This window comes from Sus scrofa, chromosome 18 (assembly GCF_054392235.1).
Source record: "Sus scrofa isolate SSC_HxYL_T2T_F1_AM1 chromosome 18, Sscrofa_HxYL_maternal_Yorkshire_Landrace_v2.0, whole genome shotgun sequence".
In the NCBI taxonomy this organism is placed as follows: domain Eukaryota; kingdom Metazoa; phylum Chordata; class Mammalia; order Artiodactyla; family Suidae; genus Sus; species Sus scrofa.
This window is the reverse complement of record NC_139400.1, coordinates 13,746,918-13,767,721: the sequence shown is the minus strand read 5'-3', so window position 1 is coordinate 13,767,721 and position 20,804 is coordinate 13,746,918. Positions and strand designations below refer to the sequence as shown.

The 20,804-nt window shown below is 44.7% G+C and overlaps 1 protein-coding gene across 5 annotated transcripts in view; it reads right to left on the bottom strand.

The window, feature by feature from the left end:
- Positions 1–19,647, bottom strand: part of XRCC2 (X-ray repair cross complementing 2) — a 108,562-nt gene extending 88,915 nt beyond the window's left edge. For 4 of the 5 annotated variants that reach the window (XR_014833483.1, XM_085005081.1, XM_003134536.7 and 1 more), the window contains exons 1-2: positions 19,484–19,647; positions 5,689–5,770 (exon numbers count right to left, since the gene is read on the bottom strand). Coding sequence is in view for 4 of the 5 variants with exons in the window: in XM_003134536.7 (XP_003134584.2) it covers positions 5,689–5,770; positions 19,484–19,522 (121 nt within the window). In the remaining variant the exon portion in view is untranslated. Of the gene's footprint in view, positions 1–5,609; positions 5,771–19,483 lie in introns of all 5 variants that reach the window. The other variant, XM_085005080.1, reaches the window with a different exon arrangement.
- Between the last annotated feature and the right edge of the window lie 1,157 nt (positions 19,648–20,804).

Here is a 20,804-nt window from a genome sequence, read left to right as displayed (position 1 = left end):
TAGTTACTCTCACAACTAGAATGCCGGAGGGTTTGGGTAACAGATTGTCAGAGTGAGTTTACGAATCTGAAGAGCCTTCAAAATAAGGAAAAGAAAGAAAAGCAAAAAATATCTATCATCTTGGTAACAACCTACTAATTGTATAGCAAGTTGAACTTGCAGATTACAATTGTTACAGTACTGAAGAGGTAATGAGTTTATTTACATGCAGTACTGCGGAACCACTATCCAACAAAGCATTAAAAATATGTTTACAGCAGCATTAGACTCCTGGAACCCCCAAATCTCTTGCTGCTTCAACTTGAACTTCCCTGTAACAGTTTTTGATAAACTGCTGTTACTCCAGTGAGTACCCATCTAACTCAAGTCACAGCTCTAAGAGGTATCATAGCTTAAAGTAAACATTTTTGTTTGTGACTAAACATAATGGTGTTTTAAAAGTTTCTATAAATGTAATATTTAAGTGTATTAAGTTGTGCTTCAACCCGGGTTTTTTTGTGTTTTTTTTTTTTTTTTGCTTTTGGAGGCCGTACCCACAGAATATGGAAGTCCCCTGGTTAGGGGTCAAATCGGAGCTGCAGCTGTGCCAGCCTACCCCACAGTCACAGCAACGCCAGATCTAAGCCATGTCTGCGACCTACACCATTGCTCAGGGCAACGCCAGATCCTTAACCCACTGAACAAAGCCAGGGATCGAACCTGCATCCTCATGGACACCAGTTGGGTTTGTTACTGCTGAACCACAACAGCAACTCCTCAACCCAGTTTTAATGTCAGTTTTACAAGGTTCAACTTCATAATATTCTTTCTGATAAAACAAAAAGACAGTTTAATCCTCTAATATGTTTGATCAAAATTCGTCAGTTAGTATTAACAGTTCAGATTTTCGTTTTGGCTCACAGATCTGCTCTACAGAAATACTTAAGGGAGTCTGCAGCTGAATGAGAGAACGGTAGGAGAAAGTGACTTAAATCCAAATGAGTAAATAAGCACCCAGGTAAAGATAACCACAAAGGGAAATAGAAGAGAGCACAGGCGCTTTACCTCTGTAATTCTTTCTTCATCTGATTTAAGGAAAAAGTGCAGTAAGTACTGTTAGTGATTTTAACTAGGTAATAATGTTAAGTGTGGTTAAGGGCATACAAAGTACAAATATGTAAATTACAACAGTGCCGGGAATGGGGGTGGAATGGAGCTACACAGTAACAGAGCTTATATAAAATATTGAAATTAAGATGGTATTTAATCCAAGTTAGACTGTTATAAAATTAAGATTTTAATTTAATCCCCAGGGTAATCATGAGGTAAATAACTCAGGAAAAATAAAGTAAAACTAATGACAAGGAATTAAAACGGTACACTGGAAACATCTCTTTAACACAGAAGAAGACAGTAAGGAGGTATAAACAAGAGAGAGACACACACGAATGCCAAATGGGAGTCATACACCTTTTCTTAACCAACAATAAACGATTAAATAGTCCAAAAAAAGGGCAGAGACTGACAGAATAAAAATCATGATCCAACCACAGGTTGTCTGTAATAGAAACACTTTATATTCAAGCCTCAGGTGGACAGCAGAAGGTCAGAAAAAGAAATCCCATGCTAAGAGCACCCCAAAGAGAGCTCAAGGGGTCATACTATGATCAGACAAAATACACTTTAGGACAAAAATTGTTCTGAGAGACAAAGGACACCTTGTTTTTACTGCGGTAGAAGAAACGCAGCTGCCAGCCTACACCACAGCCACAGCAACGCCAGATCCGAGCCACATCTGCGACCTCCAATGGCTCATGGCAACACCAGATCCTTTAACCCACCACTGAACGAGGCCAGAGATGGAACCTGCATCCTCAGGGATGCTCGTCGGGTTCTTAACCCGTCGTGCCACAACAGGAACTCCCATCTTACGCATTTTAAGTGTACAGTTCAGGAGCGTTAAGTCATTCACCCTGTTGTGAATCTCCAGAACTTTCCATCTTGCAAACCTGAAAATCTGTACCCATCAAACAACTCTCTCTTTCTCTCCTCTTTCAAGAGCCTAGTAACTACCATTCTACTTTCTGTTTCTATGAATCTGACCATTTCAGATACCTCGTATAATTAGAGAGAATTTGAAAGAAAGAATCAGAAAGAATTTTTCTTTTTGGGACCAGCTTATTTCACATAGCATGTCCTCTGAGCTACTGTGAATAGTACTGCTATGAATACAGGTGTGCAAATATTAGCTTAATACTCTCCTCTCAATTCTTTTGGATATATACTCAGAAGGACAACTGGGTGGGTCAGAGAGTAGTTCTATTTTTCATTTTTTGAGGAACCTTCAGACTGTTTTCCATAATGGTTGCACCATCTTACAGTCCCATCACCAAAGAACAATCTGTACCCCACCTCCCCAATACCTGTTATTTTGGTTGCCTGACCGTAGCCATCCTAATGGGTGAGGTGACAAAGAAGGGCATTCTATAAATGATAAATAAGTCAATCCATCGATAAGATATAATAATGATGATAAACGTGTATGTAGCCAAAAATACATGGAACCTGCAAAAACTAACAGAACCAAAGGGAGAAACAGACAAATCACCCTTAGTTGGAGACTTCAATACCCCGCTTCCAATAATGGAAAGAACTAAACAGAAGATCAGCAAGGAAACAGAATGCCTGAGTAACACTAAAACCCAACTGGAACTAAGAAACATCAATAAAACTCTTGCCCCGACTATAGCAGAATAACATTCTTCTCAAGTGCACATGGAACATTCTCCAGGATAGACCATACGTGTGGCCATAAAACAAGTCTCGATACATTTAAATAGACTGAAATGACAGAAGTATGTTCTCTGATCAGAAAATACTGAAAACAGGAGTCCCCGTCGTGGCTCAGTGGTTAACAAATCTGACTAGGAACCATGAGATTGCAGGTTTGATCCTGGCCTTGCTCAGTGGGTTAAGGACCTGGCATTGCCATGAGCTGTGGTGTAGGTTGCAAATGCAACTTGGATCCAGCACTGCTGTGGCTCTGGTTTAGCCTGGCAGCTGTTGCTCTAATTAGACCCCTAGCCTGGGAAACTCTTTAAGCCACAGGTGTGGCCCTAAAAAGACAAAAGACAAAAAAAAAAAAAGGAAAATACTGAAAAGAGAATTAGTTACAATAACACCAAAAGCTGTAAATCATCTTGACCTTGGATTAGGAAACGGCTTCTCAGATAAGCTACCAAAAACATGAGCAAGAAAAAACTGTTAAGTGGGGAGTTCCTGCTGTGGTGCAAGGGGATGGGCAGTGTTTCTATAGAGCCAAGACTCAGGTTTGATTCCCAGCCCAGCACAGTGTGTTAAGGATCTAGCGTTGCCACAGCTGTGGCTCAGGTCTCAACTGTGACCTGGAACTGATTCCTGGCCTGGGAACTCTGTATGCCACCAAGAGGCAAAAAAAAAAGATAAGTTGATGGACTTCATGAAAAGTAGTAACTTTGTGCTTCAGTGGAGACCAACAAGATAGTGAAAAGACAAAGATAGTGAAAAGAATGGGAGACAACAGTTCTTGTTGTGGCTCAGTGGTAACGAATCCGACTAGTGTCCATGAGGACTTGTGTTCAACCCCTGCCCTCGCTCAGTGGGTTAAAGATTCGGCATTGCCGTGAGCTGTGGTGAAGGTTGCAGACGTGGCTCAGATCCCACATTGCTGTGGCTGTGGTGTAGGCCAGCAGCTGTAGCTCCGATTCGACCGCTAGCCTGAGAACTTCCCAATGCCTCGGGTGCAACCCTAAGAAAACCAAAAAAAAGAATGGGAGAAAATATCTGTATATGTATCTGTAAAATATCTGTATATGTAGCTGTAAAATATCTGTACATGTATCTGTAAAATATCTGTATATGTATTTGATAAGGACTTGTATCTGGAGTATCTTACAACTCAACAATTAAAAGACAACCCAATTTTGTAAATTGGCAAGAAATATGAAATTTCTTCAAATTACATACACAAATTGCCTAAAAGCACATGTAAAGATCCTTAACACCATTAGCCATGAGGGAAATGTAAATCAAAACCACACTAAGTATCACTTCAAAATCACTAGAAAGGCTAAAATCAAACAGACACACAGTAACATGTTAGCAGGATGTGGGGAAATTGGAACCATTATACACTTTGCTGATGGTGGCAAGGAAAATCTGGCAATTCTCAAAGCACCTGCTTTGGAAACAGTCTGGCAATCTCACCAGATATTAAACAGAGTTACCATACAACCTAGCAGTTCCTCTTGCAGGTTTTACCCAAGAAAACTGAACATACATCTCCACAGAAAAACTTGCACACAAAATAATCGTAGCAGCATTATTCATAACAATCAAAAAGTAGAAGCAACCTGGAGTTCCTGTCGTGGTGCAGCTTAAACGAATCCAACTAGGAGCCATGAGGTTGCAGGTTTGACCCCTGGCCTCGCTCAGTGGGTTAAGTGTTGCCGTGAGCTGTAGAGTAGGTTGCAGATGCAGCTCAGATCTGGCTGTGGTGTAGGCTGGCAGCTGTAGCTCTGATTAGACCCCTAGCCTGGGAACCTTCATATGCCGCAGGTGTGGCCTTAAAAAGCCAAAAAAAAAAAAAAAAAGTTGAAGCAACCTAAATGTCCATCAACTGATGAATGGATACAATAGAATATTCTTCATTAAAAAGGAATGCACTACTGATGCATGCTGCAACATGATATCTTGAAAAGCAAAGTGAAAGAAGTCAGTCACAAAAGACCACATATTATATGATTCCAAGTATATGAAAGGCCCAGTAAAGGCAAATCTACAGAGGCAACAACTGGATGAGTGGCTGCCTGGAGCTGGGTGGGGAGGGGAGGGGGAGTGACTGCTAATAGGTAAGGGTTTCTTTTGGGGGTAAAGAAAATATTCTAGAATTGAGTCTGGTGACAGATGCACAAGTGTGTGAACTGTACACTTAAACGGATGAATTTTCTCTCTTTAAGGCGGTTCCATTAAAAAAGAACCACATGACCTTCTTTCTAGGTTTTCCCTCGTGCAGAAGTGTTAACAGAGCGAGTGGGTCCGTTATTTCCCTCTTGTTTGGGATACAAGGTTGTTCTGAAGATTTACTGCAGAACAGTCAATCTTTACCCAACTTCATCGCATCTGACCTAAATAATGAAGGCTTAAAAGTGTGTTTGTCAGGATCTCTTTCTCAGTTTTTTTTTTAACTTCTTAATTTTTTTTTTTTAACTTTTTAAATTTTTTTTTTTTGGCCTTTTCTAGGGTTGCACCCGTGGCACATGGAGGTTCCCAGGCTAGGGGTCCAATCGGAGCTATAGCCACCAGCCTACACCAGAGCCACAGCAACATGGGATCCGAGCCGCGCCTGCAAACTACACCACAGCTCACAGCAATGCCAGATCCTTAACCTACTGAGCAAGACCAGGGATCGAACCCAAAACCTCATGGTTCCTAGTCGGATTCGTTAACCACGGAGCCACAATGGGAACTCCTCTTTCTCAGTTTTTAATTTCACAGTTTAACCTACATAGGCTCTGGCTACAAGTGTGTGTGAATATATGTGTGTATGAATTCGTGTCAGAGAAAAGCCTGTTTTACAAAATGTAACTTACGACCCTCTCTTTGGCTTGAGACCATGTTTTATAGAACGTCATTCATGACCCTCTATTCGGCTTGAGAATGTGTGTTTACCATGCACGGGTGAATCTTCATCAGCAAACAGACAGGGTTCTATTTCTTTCAAGGAACTTCTACCTTCCAGTCGGGCAAGGAGCTTGCAAAAGGGAGAAAAAAAAAAAAAAAAAGAGGAAAACTCATTATCTAAAAATAGAAAATCCTAGAAATTGACATTTATACAATTTCCCAAAATCCTTAAGACTTTTCATAATGTGAGGATTTGGAGGCAAATATGAAATAGGAAATACAATTGAGGAGAAAAAGTGTGTCCAAATATTCAGAAGAATACGTACTGTTCCGTTGCATGTAGGGACAGCAGTCTCAGACACACGACCAAACTGCTAATAGCGACGTGTGACGCTGCCTTGCTACAACCCTCCTCTCACTGTACTTACCACACTGGTTACCAGCTTCTAATTGGTCTGCCCGCTACATTGTCAGCTCCTTACCCAGAGGACGGGAGGGGAGGAGGGACAAAGGTGAGAAAGGCAGGCTCCCCCGAGAAGCTCCCACCTGAATCTGGGAGGTGAACAGGGCCCAGGCCGGCACACCTGGCGGATGGGACAACATCAGCCAAGGTGCAAAGGTTGTAAATAGCACTGTGGGCAGCAGAGCTCGTGGCACAAACCAAGCAGATGACGTCCTCAAAGAACACAAGTCAGATCACAGGAGTGGGTCTTGGATGCCACAGTCAGGAGCTTGCCCTCTGGCTTGTAGCTAGGAGGAGGGGGTTTTACGAAGCCATCTGGAGTTCCCGTCACGGCTCAGCGGAAGCGAATCTTCACAGTATCCATGAGGATGCAGGCTGTATCCCCGGCCTCGCTCAGGGGGTTGAGGATCTGGCGCTGCCTTGAGCTGCGGCATAGGCCATAGCCTCTGCTTGGATCTGGCATTGCGGTGGCTGTGGCTCTGATTCAACCCCTAGCCTGGGAACTTCCGTATGCCATGGGTACAGCCCTAAAAAGACTGAAAAAAATTAAATGTTAAAAAAAAAAAGCAGCAGCAGCAGCAATCTGGAACAGTTGCAAGGAGACAGCTGGGACTCCAGAACCTGACCTGCTAGGTCACTTCTCCAGGCCTGAGGTTTCTCATCAATAAAGTGAGCAACACAAACAGCACCTCCCTCACAGGACTGCTGAGGTTCACTGTGCTGCACGAGTGCCTGGCACAGCGTGAGCACGAGGTAAGCCTGAGCTGGGTCACCAGCATTCACACAGCTCTCACACGGCTACTAGGGGGTGGATCTGAGAACAAAGCCAGATGTGGAGAAAAGACTAGAGTTTGTCACACTAACCTGGAGGAGTGCCTGCTCCAAGACAGAAGGAATTAGAACCAGGGCAGGCAGAATTCAAGAAAGGTTGAAATGTCGACAGGGAAAATGTAATCGTAGTTGATTCTCGAGGGCCTAAGGAATGAGCACAGATTGGACAACCCTTCTCTACTACACAAAAAAGCACAGCGGAAAGGGGAGAAAAGCAGTGACCCTTTGTAAAAGATTTCCTGCAGCGACAGAAAGGTTCTAGACATTAATTTGGCTAATATTTACTTATTATTTTTTTGTCTTTTTGCCATTTCTTGGGCTGTACCGCAGCATATGGAGGTTCCCAGGCTAGGGGTCGAATGGGAGCTGTAGCTGCCGGCCTACGCCAGAGCCACAGCAACTCGGGATCCGAGCCATGTCTGTGACACCACAGCTCACGGCAACGCCGGATCCTTAACCCACTGAGTAAGGCCAGGGATCGAACCTGCAACCTCAAGGTTCCTAGTCAGATTCGTTAACCACTGCGCCACGACAGGAACTCCTAATATTTATTTATTAGTTTTGCTTTTTAGGGCCACACCTGTGGCATATGGAGGTTCCCTGGCTAGGGGTTGAATTGGAGCTCTAGCTGCCGGCCTACACCACAGCCAGAGCAACACCAGATCGGAGCCAAATCTGTGACCGACACCACAGCTCACGGCAATGCCAGATCCATAACCCACTGAGCAAGGCCAGGAATCAAACCTGCATCCTCAGGGATACTAGTTGGATTCATTCCCACTGCACCACAATGGGAACTCCTGGCAAATATTTACCGAATGTCTATTTAATGTACAAAGCACTATGGCAGGTAAAACAGAAATTATAGAAATGAAGACAATGAAGTGACCCTCAAAGAACCTGCAGTAGGTCCTCTAGGAGATGAGATTTCATTACAAAACAAGCTAAGGATGGCTAACCACACAGGAAAGAGTGCTTTGAGTTGAGGCAGAGATTCTGAGGGTGCCCTTTGGTCAATTATTTACATAAGTACAAAGACATTACTTGTCTTTTTCACTAAGCTGACACTTGCACTGAGGGTGCAACAGCCAAGGTGGGCTGAACTGCTGGCACCCAGCACAATCGAGGCAACGGGATTAAGCCGTGTTAGCACACCAACTAACGGTATCCTTCACCACTTGCAGAAATAAAAAGCCAAACAAGCAAAACTATTTTACATAAAAATGTTTTTGATGAGGCAGTAAAAAAATACTGATTCTATTAAATCATGACCTTTAAGTACTTTTAAAATTTTGCCTGTGAAGACAGGGGAAGCATGCTAGTAAGAAAGAATTTAACCTTGACCCAAGAGAGGTCTGGCCTTTTACCCTTGGCTCCTGGGAGATAATCTCTAGGCTCTTGGAATATCCCACTGATACAAGTGTCCTTGTTTGCTGGGGCCTGAGCCACAGGAGGTGGGCTAACAACGGGAGGTAAGGTGAGGGCTTTGGGTCAGTTTTGGTATCAGCGGGCTGGAGACAGGCCAGCTGTTCGGGTGACTACGTCCACACGACAGAACCACACAAAGACCCTGGACCCCCAAGTGCAGGTAAGCTCCCTGGGTTGGCATACTGTCCCCACTCCTGCTGGGGAAAGAGCACCGTCCCTGCTCCACTAGGGCAGGACAACTGGCAGCTCCACATCTGGAATGCCGGACTTTGTCCCTGTCTCTTCCCTGGGCTGATTTTAAGCTGCATCCTTTTGCTGTTGTAAACCATAACCAAGCGTACTCTGTAAATCCTCCCGGCAAATCACTAAACCTGAGGGTGGTCTCGGGGACCCCCCAACTTGCAGTTAGTGTCAGAACGAGCGAGGTCTGGTGGACCTGGAACTCTGCCGTCGGTGTCCAAAGTCGAGGCAGTCTTGGGACTTCCCCCCACTTCATATACAGATAACGAAAGCACTTTTGCTCCAAAATACAAGGATTCTTCTTGAGGAAATGTATGATTATCTGAGCTGGGTACTTTTTCCTACAACAAACTTTTATTTTAAAAAACAAATGATAGACAAATTATGATTATACACACTTCGGTATCTGGCAGACACTTTATTGAAAATGAAGACAGTGAGCCTGTCACTTTAAGGGAAGTCACTGACAGTATTTGTTGCCAATGATAAAAACTGAGTTTTGGAAAACTTTTATCCACAACTGTGAGCTTGACAGCGCCTCAATATGTAAGGTGCTGGTGACATCACTGGAGATTTTAACAAGTGTGATGTGGGGGCACAATTACGTAAAGTGCTGTGTCAGGACTTGGAAGGTCTTCCCAAGTCAGGGAACCAGTGTCCCCGACAACCCGCGATTCCTGGACAAGGGTCACTCCAAGTCCTGCAGAGATCGATGGGTTGTCACGTAGGAAAAGGTCACTGGTATGATTTCACACCCTATGTTGCAATTAATTTTCAGGAAAAAAAGCCTTGGTAAAGTATCAAAGAAGAATATCCACAATTGTCTGAAGCTTTGGTAAAGTATCAAAGAAGAATATCCACAATTGTCTGAAAAGCTCTTAAAACACTCCTCACTCTTTCAGCTAAATGTCTGTTCAAGACCAGATACTCCTTATATACTTTAACCAGAACAACTTACAGTAATAGACTGGAGTTCCCGTTGTGGCTCAGCAGAAACAAATCCGACTAGCATCCATGAGGATGCAGGTTCGATCCCTGGCCTCGCTCAGTGGGTTAGGGATCTGGTGTTGCCGTGAGCTATGGTGTAGGTCGCAGAGGCAGCTTGGATTTGGGGTTGCTGTGGCTGTGATGTAGGTTGGCAGCTACAGCTCCAATTGGACCCCTAGCCTCGGAATCTCCACATGCTCCAGTGCATCCCTAAAAAGACAGACAGACAGACAATACAATAATAGATTGGAAGAGGAGAGATGAGAACCCAATTAACTTCTATTCGGCCAAACAGTAAAGAAATTTCCAAATATGCAAAACGTCACTCCTCACTACATTTTTATTTAGAAAAATAGCTATTTTTCATTAAAATATTTATGATAATATTCAGTGGGTTTATTATCATCACTGGTACATGAATGTAAATATTTTAATTTTAATTTTTATTATTTATTTATTTTTTTGGTCTTTCTGCCTTTTCTAGGGCCGCTCCCACAGTATATGGAGGTTCCCAGGCTAGGGGTCAAATCGGAGCTGTAGCCACTGGCCTGCGCCAGAGCCACAGCAATGCAGGATCCGAGCCGCGTCTGTGACGTACACCACAGCTCTCGGCAACGCTGGATCCTTAACCCACTGAGCAAGGGCAGGGATCGAACCCGAAACCTCATGGTTCCTAGTCAGATCCGTTAACCACTGAGCCATGACGGGAACTCCCTGAGTACAAATATTTTAAATTTCTCCGTTTCACTGACAGATGTAACCCACATAGAAGCTCCTTTGGTGATGGGTGTGACCTGGAACTCCGTGGTCATTCTGCAGTACTGGATCACTGGGCTGTCCACCTGAAACTAATGTAACGCTACATCTATTACAGTCAAAAAACAAGCAAAAACCACAGCTCTTTGAAATTCTCAATAAATTTTAAATGTGAAATGCAGTCCTAAGGCCAAAAAGTATAAGAACCACTGAGTTAGAAGGTTGAGAGTCCAGCCAGGAGAAGAGAAAAACTTTCCAGGATCAGATGCAACATGTGAAAACACCACAAAATGTTGTTTCAAAGTGTATGCGAATCACCAACATCCTCTTCAGAAGAAGGACTAACTGAAAAGTTTCTCCAATTGCTTTCTCTTACTGCCACTGCTCAACATATTGCAAAATCCTCCTCTTGGGAATTCCTCCTTAGCATTCAAAAATTATTACAATTGTATTGACACGGCTCTCAGGCAAAGATGGTATTACTCCTCTTACCAAACTGGCTGACTCTGCCAATGTGCATCTGACTTTCCACTATTATTAAAAAGTCAAATTCGGCAGAACCTTCCTGCTACCCACTTGCATCTCTCACAAGTGTCCCATCCTAATAAATCTATTTCTCGCCTATCAAAAAAAAAATTAAATTCATTTTCAAAGGATGAAAACCATCTATCACTGAGAAATTTCAAAACAATGTGGGTTTTTTTTTGGGTTGGGGGTTGTCTTCTTAGGGCCACACTCAAGGCACATGGAGGTTCCCAAGCTAGGGGTCGAATCGGAGCTATAGATGCCAGCCTACACCACAGCCATAACAACATGGGATCTGAGCCACATCTTCGACCAACACCACAGCTCACAGCAACGACAGATCCCCAACTCACTAAGCGGGGCCAGGGATTGAACCCATGGATACTAGCTAGATTCGTTTCTGCTGCGCCACAAACTCCCTCAAAACAATGTTTCACAATGTCCAAAATAGGGCATACTGAATGGAGGGAGTGGAAGTACCTCCTAGATCTTGGAAATAGATGAGCCCTTAAAAATAAATGGGTAATATTAATAATTTAAGGAAGTCACTTAATGGGATGAAGTATCTTCTAAACCTAAGCAAAAAAAAAAAAAAAAAAAACCACCTAAAAAATGTAGCATAAGACTGTTAGATAAAATGAATGATGTTGTTCAGATCTGAGGAATGAGTTGAAAGCAGATATAATCAATCTGGAGTTTCTGCAGACAGAGTCAGTTAAGCCAGGGTAAAGGGAACCCAAGTTCTGCTTGACAGACAGTTTAATCCTTTCAGGGAGGATTAACGCATCAGGCAAACAGAGCTTGGTGACAGTAGCTATTAAGATAATTCAACTAGTTCTCTGGATTCTCTAAGCAACATTTCTGAGCCCAAATTTCCTAACTGGAAAAGAATACACAGCGGACACAACAATTTTAGTCTACTTGGCAGTTTCACTAATATTGTAAATTAACAGATTTGGCATTTGGTTTGCAAATCAGTATCTGCTAAGTTTTATTATCATAACAATAGCTATGTAATAATAGCTACTATTTGTACTTGCTGTAGCATCAGTGGTACATAATTTATATACATTATCTGTTTTAATTGCCACATTAACTCTATTTGTTATCATTCTTTTTTCAGATGAGAAAACTAGTGGATGCCAGAGTCAGGATTTAACTGAGGTCTCCTTGGCTCCCCTCGCCTGGAATTCTTTCCCTGGGCTATAGAGCCTCACAGTCAGTATCTCTGAGTCTGACAAATCCACAGACACGGGTTTTTGGACCTGCTCAGCTGAAGAGCTAACTCGTCTGCCGGCCTCTCTCAATCATTCCCCCTAACACCACAAGGAGCCCCACATGTTCTCAACAGCAACGTCAGTACAGGAGCAAGTATACAGCCTGCAAAAGGGGTGATTCTCAATTACACAGAAGTTCACTGGTAAACCTTCAGGCAAGTCAGGGGTATTCAATGCTGGGGACAAATGGATACAGCCAACACCATTCCTAGTCCCAAAGAATTTAACAGAGAGAGTCAAAAGGTGAAAACAAGTACATGACAGCAGGTGCTAAATAGAAATAAACATGCGGGAGTTCCCGTCGTGGCGCAGTGGTTAACGAATCCGACTAGAAACCATGAGGTTGCGGGTTCGGTCCCTGCCCTTGCTCAGTGGGTTAATGATCCGGTGTTGCCGTGAGCTGTGGTGTAGGTCGCAGACGCGGCTCGGATCCCGAGTTGCTGTGGCTCTGGTGTAGGCCGGTGGCTACAGCTCCGATTCAACCCCTAGCCTGGGAACCTCCATATGCCGCGGGGAGCGGCCCAAGAAATAGCAACAACAACAACAACAACAGCAACAACCAAAAAAGACAAAAGACAAAAAAAAAAAAAAATGAAATAAACATGCGGCCCTGTGGCGGCAAAAAAAGGGAGAGTCAATTCTAACGTGTGCGAGAGACACCTTTAATTTTTGAAGGAGTCAGCATACAGTTCTTTCGGGGACATACAAAATGTTCACTGTTAGAGAAACACTCTACTTCTTTCCACCTGAAATGGCCTTTCCCCGTTCTCTCCACTGAATTCCCGAAGGCGCAGGCTCCAGACCAAATGGAAGTTCCACACCTTCCTCGAGGCCACCGCCTCCACCAAGCTACTCCTGCCCTGGAGAACACGTCACCAGCCAGTCTCCCTCGGCCGGACCGGACGGAAGAGCTTAAAAGGAAAGCATCTGTCGAGGCTCCTCCAACTCCAAACGCTTTACATTGGGCAGAAACTCAGCAGCTGTCTGCTCAGTTGAAGGTAACAACAGGTCACAGGTGGACAGCCTTGGATGAAGGATGGAGAGTAAAAGAGAACCTCCAATATACCGATGTTCACATCTGGACACTCAACGCAAATATCTACCAAACAAAAGCCCACGAGGATTCTCACAGCTATTATCGAAGTTCTTACTACTCATTAACAAAAGTCTATTTCACAGGCAATCCTATACCTTCAGTGCCTGTCGAGGAGAAAACATATAATACAGATGTTCTAAAACATCATTTGATTACGAAAATCCTTACGCTGGAGCAGGAAGGAGCACTTAAAGATCAAATTAACCAGAAATGAATGACATTAAGACAAACATGTACATCATTGTTTTGGCTAAATGCTCATTTCCCCTGACCTTTTGAGATTAAATCTGTCTGCAGACAGACCCCAGTAGCAAGGTTTCAAATCGGTTCAGTATAAAAGTCTACCTAAGAAGTCAACATTCTAAACCAAATATTCCCACCCCTGCTCCCAAACAGGCCTGGATTTTCACCTACAAACTGAATACAATTCTTAGTAGTTTTACTACAGAAATGCAGAGAAATTCACTCCAGGCAAAGACGTGTAACTATAACACAGAGAAAGTAAGAGAGGAACTAGAATGAGGAGGAAGGCAGGGAAATCAGCAGCTGGGTTAACATGCACGTGACCAAGGCAAACTCTGGCCCTTGTCATGGTCGTCCCTCATATTAAAGGACTAATTCTTTTCCACTTGCGAAGTTAGGCTCCTCTGCCACTTAGAAAATTCAACTGCCCTTCAGGGCAGAGTACTAGGCCTGGCTCTCCATATTGCTTTTGTCTAAATTGTATGGAAAAGACAACTGTTATTCAAATACCAAATAGTAAAATCCCATCGTTTCTAAGTATATTCCCTGAAGAGTTACTGCCTTTTTAACTAATATTTTGTAAAAAGTGATCATCCTGTAAGAAGAAAAGGAAAATATATATATAAAAAGTCAAGCAAAAACTACTCTATGTACCCAAGCCAAATTTCTAGCAGAATTTATAAGGATTAAGTTTTAAATTTGTGACATCCCACAAATTAGTAATTGCATTAAATGTATACTTAAGATTTCACTAGGAATTTTTACCAGACTGTGCTCCAAAACTTCATTTTGACAGAAAAATCAACTGCACTCAAGATCCCAGAAAGAGACAACAAAGCACAGAATCAAAACTGCAGCTTAATGTTGCAAGAAGCGCACACACTCACGAGTGCACATGCATACACACACACCCGTCCCCGATCCTCTTGTATGTGAGGAGAGCCCCTCGAGAAACACTCCTGGTGGATTCTCCCAGCCTGCCATCCGCTGTTCCCCAGGAAGGAGGGATTTTTCCAGTGGGTTCTTCTGAGAGCAGGAACTAGACACACCTTGAGCAGCCCCTCCCTGGGTCTTGACAGTGCGCCCACCTGCAGCAAGTACCTACACGTCCTGCTCCTTCGGGTCTAGTGGGAGGGGCACTTAGAAATGAGCATCCAGCAGCAGAAAGGTCGATGACAACTTCGACAGGAGCAGCTTTAGTGGAAGATGGAGACAGGAGCCAGATATGGTGGGCTGAAGAGGGAGTGAGACAGGAGGTGCAGGCACGGGGCACAAATAACTGCTCTGCTGAGGAGTGAGAGGGTGGGGCTGGATGGAGTTCTGATGTCCAGGGAAGTTTTACTGGTTTGTTATTATTGTTCCATGTTAGGATGCTGATGGAAATGACCGGTAAAAAGCTTGCAGATGCAGCAGACAAAGAAGAACGGTTTTAGGATTGGGACGATGGTAGCAGTGGCGTCCCTGATGGGAGGATGGACATGGTGGGGAGGAGATGGCATCCACAGCACAGTGGAGAGGCCGCCCTTTCTTAGAAGCAAAAATATTTCTTTCACTTTACAAGAAGAATTCAGAGAAAACAAGTACATATACTTTTATAAATACAGACTTGATGAAACTCCTGAAAAAGCAGGAGTTTCTATATTACTTTAAAGTAGACTTCAGGGCAAAGAAAATGACCAGAGACAAAGAGGGACACTACAGAATGATAAAAGGATCAGCCCACGAGGAAGACACACATACCTAAATGTATACATAGCTGAGTCTTAAAAAAACATGAAGCGAGACTCATACAGATGAAAGGGAAAAAAACAGACAAATTCACAATTACAGCTGGAACTTCAAAACCCACTTCTCAGCAACCAGGTGACCTACTGGAAGATCTGGACAACACAACCAACGGGATCCAGCTCACACACGGAACGCTCTGCCCAACAAGAGCAGAATGTACCTTTCGTTCAAATGCCCGTGCAACATTCATCAAGACAGATCACATCCTGGGTCATAAAACAAACCTCAATAAATTTACAAGAACTGAAATCATACAGAGTGTGTTTGACCATAATGGAGACAAACTAGAAATCAGTAACAGACAACAGAAGAAAAAAAAAAAAAAAGGAGTTTCTGTGAATTCTTGTTTTTTCAATGACACATAAAGCAAGGCAGAGAGAGGGGAAGAGGAGGAAGGCATAAAATGTATCATTAAATGATTACTGGGCACCAAGTGTGGGGTAAACATTGTTCTAAATCCTGAGACTTAAAGGAGTAAATCCAAAAGAGAACAAAATCTGGAATGGCTCGGGATCCTGAAACGGCAGGGGTGGGAGGAACACAGCACGTAAACAACACAAGACCCAACACAAGACCGCAGAGGCGCGTCAGGAAGAATAAACTGGGCAAAGGAACCAAGACCCCCAGTAGGAAGGACCTCCTTACACCGGACAGACACGTTTGTCTAAGTGGGCACGGGAGCAGAAACTTGATGCAAGTGAGGAAGTGAGCCACGTCAGTGTCTGAGGGAACAGCAATCCAGGCCGAGGGAACAGACAGTGCAAAGGCACATCTGGCACATTCAAAACATGTAGGCCACCAGTGTGTCTGAGAAGAGTGAGGGTGAGAGCGGTAGCTGAGCTGAGAAAGGCAGAAGAGATCGAGGTCATGGGTTGGGCTGAAGGGCCAATCACACATCCTTGCAGGAAGCAGGATTCTGAATTTTACTATAGATATAGAAGTTTCTGGAAATCTCTGAGAGTAGAGCCTGTACAGGTTTTGAAAGGATCACTCTGGATATGAAGGGGAAAATACATGGAGTAAGTGTGAACAGGGTGGAGCAAAGACCAGTCAGGAACTTACTACAACCAAGCAGGTGATGGTTAGTAGGGACAGGAATGGCTGGAGTAAAGGCAGTGAAATGGGGTCAAATCCACGATATTCACGGCCAGAACTCGCTAACCAATGTGGGCAAATTCAAGGTTTTTAGCTTGAGCAACAGGTGGAACAAAGTCTTCACTTAACAGATGGTAAGACTTGGAGGGAAGCGTAGCTGGAAGGGAACGGAGAAATCACACCCGACTGCCCTGGTTTTAGAAAGACAGAAGCCGAGGCTTCATAACCTGTCCGTGTGCAGCAGAAACTAAAGCAGCACTGTGAGCAATGACCTACACGTCAATAAAAAATTTTTTAAGTTAAAAAACCCCACAAAAACTGTACTTGAAGTTCTCTTCTGGCACAGTGGGATAAGAATCCAGCATTGGCACTGCAGTGGCTTGGGTTGCTGCTGTGGCATGGGTTCCATCCCTGGCCCAGGAACTTCCACATGCCCTGGGCATGGCCAAAAAACAATCAAACTAAAAAAACCCACCTAACTTACCCCAAATTACTAAGCTGGCTCCCAGCAAAGCCAAGACTAGAACCAAGGTCTCTGAACTTCTAGCCCAGCATTCTCCATTTCAGCTACACCGAAATGATGACATTAGAAAATTTCCAGGAGTTCCCATTGTGGCAGAGCAGAAATGAATCCGACTAGCATCCATGAGGATGTGCGTTCCATCCCTGGCCTTGCCCAGTGAGCTAAGGATCCAGCACTGCCATGAGCTATGGTGTAGGAGGCAGACATGGCTTAGATCCCGAGTTGATGTGGCTGTGGTGTAGGTCAGCAGCTGAAGCTCCGATTCAATCCCTAGCCTGGGAACTTTCATATACCATGGGTGTGGCCCTTAAAAAGGGGGGGGGGGGAAGAAGTGTCCTACTTTTCACTTCAGTACTACTGGAATTTTCTGTCATAAACATGTACTACTTTAACAAAGAAAGTAAATAAATATAACAGAACTATTAGAATAAAGTTAAAAAAGAGCAAAAGCTTGACAACCAAAACTAGACACCTTGAATTGTTTATCTGTCAGTTTCTTTTAAATTCAAGGTACATTAGCATTTTTGAGAAAACGTCAGGTACGCCCCTACTTAACAACTACGTGCAGGTGATAGTTGGATGATACCAAAATCCCACCACGGTCTTTTCTAACACTCTCAGAGAAATACAGAAGGAAAAATGCCACTGCCACTGTGCCAAAGTATAGCGAAGAACAGAATATTCTATTGCGAATTGCACTCCAATGCGTGTCTTCTTCAAATCAAGGGTTTAAGATACAGTTTCCACTTGCTATCTAGCCTGCCATAAACGGCACACCTAGAATCTGTTTAAAAAGAAAATATTCTTTGCAACTTTGTTTTCTTGGAAGACCCTATAGGTCTTTTCCCTACTATTCACAAGAGGTGGGAAAGGTTAGCTATTTTATAAGGTGGTTATTACTATGAATTCAAATTTTAAAGTAGCTTATTTTGGTTTCTTGGGATAGTTCGTGACTTCAGATATCTTCCTCAACACAATGCCTCCAAGTAGAAGCCACAAAATAGACTAGGAAAGAAAGTAGAATCCAAACAAATTAAGTAACGCCATACAGTGAGTGCACTTAGTTGGTTTTGTCAACAAAAATGAAAAAGAGGAGTTCCCCTGTGGCCTAGCGGTTAAAGGATCCAGTGTTGTCATTGCTATGAAGCAGGTCCCATCTTGGGCCTGGGAACTTCGAAAAGAAGGAAAAGGAAAAAGAATGAAGGGACATCCACTGCCCAGCTCAGGTCCCCGTGTGTCCCCCCCACACACACACTCCAAAGTAACATGAGTGAGGCAACCTTGCTTAGGATCTCCATACAGCTGTGATAAGCAAACAATATGATGCTAAATTCTCTGTTCAATGATTTGACTGTTCTGGGCTCTCATTTTTTGGATCCTAGGCTTGCTATGATTGCAGAAAGCATCCGAGTTTAACCTGGGTTTCAAATGATCATTTCAGTAAGGTTGTAACTGGAGCAGTTCTTATACCCTGCAGTGTCTGGACTCTCAAAGAGCAAGGGTTGGCCAACTCTGGCCAGCAGGCCAAATCCTAAAGTTTAAAAAAGATAAAAGGTTTCCTGGACCACAGCCATGCTCTTCTGTTTACACATCTCTGGCTGCCTTCACAGGAGAACTGCAGAACTGAGCAGTCGGACAGAGACCAAATGGCCCGCAAAGCCTAAAGGTTGCCTATCTGGTCCTTTACAGAAAAAGCTTGCTCGGAGTATTGCGGAGTATTGCTTCCTCTCCCTGTCCGTATAAAAGATCCTCCAGGACCCACCTTTGCCTATTTCTCGACTTACTTCCCAACACTGTTTCCCCTCGTGAGCTCTGGTCCAACTACAAAAACCTACTTGCCGTTCTCCTCCACCAGCCACGCTCTTGCTCAACGCAGGACTCACATACGTGCAACTTCCTGCTCCAAATGCCACCCCCTCCTGACCAAGCCAACGTCCAAGTCCCTAAAACTTCAGCTGACACCTCCTCCTCCCAGTTAGTCTTCTAGGATGCGCACCCCTCGAACGCACAGCACGATTTACCACGCGCATTTCCAGCTCTGCAACAGCGGAGGCTCTTCCGTTTCTTACTCATGTTCCTTGACCAGCGGGTGACACATAATGAGGGCTCGATACTTGCCGGCTCAACCCGAATCAATTCTTGCAGGCGTCAAACGGATTGTGAGGCCCTGGGTACTTAGGCGGCTAATGTAAACTGCGAGAGCGAGGGCTGGGTGCCACAAGCAAGACTGACAAAATAGTGGGAAAGGGTGGCGCCACCTACTCAACCACTGTTCTAGAAAACTCCACGGGCGACCCCCCCGCTTTTCCTGGCTTCTGGCGCACCGCTCACCACGTCGGAGATCAACGTGGGACAGGTGTGGACCACAACGCTAACGAGAGCTCGCACCTCACAGCCACCTGTGCTCGCACTGAGGCCTCCGCAGACCCGGGGCAACGGGTTTGGGGGGGCGGGGCGCCGGGGCGCCGGCTTCCGGGCCCCGCACGCCTGCCTCCCCCCCGGAGCGCCCCGGCCTCCCGCGCCCTCCGGTCTCCCTCGCCCGCCCGCCGCCCTGTCCGCGTCTCCCTGGCTCCTATCCCGGCGGCTCTCACCTCCGTCCCAGACTCGGCCCTGTGGAAGTCACTACACATCGCCCCGGAGGCTCGGCGCACCAGCCACTCAACCTTCCCGCCAGCAGCGTCCTCGCCGCGCCGCGCGGGCGCCGCAGCCAGTCACAGGCGCGGACCGCTGACCCGGGCGCGAGCATGCGCACTGCGTCCGGCGCGGCCGCGGAGGCGGCGGGCTTGCGCACTAGGGCTGGTGCCCGCCCCGCCTCGGGTGACGTCAGACCCCGTCTCCTAGGAGACGGGGAGACAGCTGGTGATTTTATTTTCTTCTCTCTCATAAACTTCAATTTGCTTTTATTAGGTAAAACCAGCCAGAACATTTACGGAGCAAGCAGGCCTTTCTGTTCTCTCTTGGGTTGAAAGCCCCTGGCTGGCTCTGTTCATGGTTAATTCTGGAAAAAAAAAAAAAAAGAGTACACGAAATTTAAATGAACTTTTAAAAATACAGGGAGCCAGAAGATTTATCAAGTTCTTCTTGCCTTTTTTTTTTTTTTTTTTTTTTTTTTTTGGCCACCCCGTGGCATATAGAGCTCCCAGGGATCAAATTTGAGTAGCAGTTGTGCCAACGCCTGATCCTTTAACTCACTGCACCAAGTCGGGGTTCGAACCTGAGTCCTGTGGCTGCAGAGACGCCCCCAATCCCGTTGCACCACAGCAGGAAGTGCTATTGAGTTCTTTTTGGAGGCCGAAGAATTCTGCTACTATTTGGTATCAAATGCCTGCCCATTAAGATAGATACAATGTTAGGAAGGTAGTCCTATATTGAGTATTTGCTATATGCCAGACCTTGTGCCAAGTTCTGGAAACAGAAGAGTAAGAGACGTACCTGATTGGAGTTTATAGTCTATTAAGTCATTTACTGAAATGTGTATGTTAAAAACCCACTTTCCAGGAGTTAACGAACCTGACTGGCATCCATGAGGACGCAGGTTCCATCCTTGGCCCCGCTCACTGAGTTAAAGATCTGGCGTTGCCGTGAGCTGTGGTGTAGGTTGCAGACTTGGCTCAGATCCCGCGTGGCTGTGGCATTGGCTGGCGGCTACAGCTCTGATTGGACCCCTAGCATGGGAACCTCCATATGCCACGGGTGTGGCCCTAAAAAGACAAAACAAAAAACAAACAAACAAAAAAACACTTTCCAACATCTGTAAGTGTTATTTAGTTGGGCAGCATTTTGAGATTGGCACTCTCAGTTCTCTTTTTCTTAGCTGTATGCTTGCAGCTGTGTAATTAAGAGATGATTAGGAGTTCCCACTGTGATGCAGCAGGTTAAGGACCCAGCATTGGGGAAGGGGTGGCTGGGATT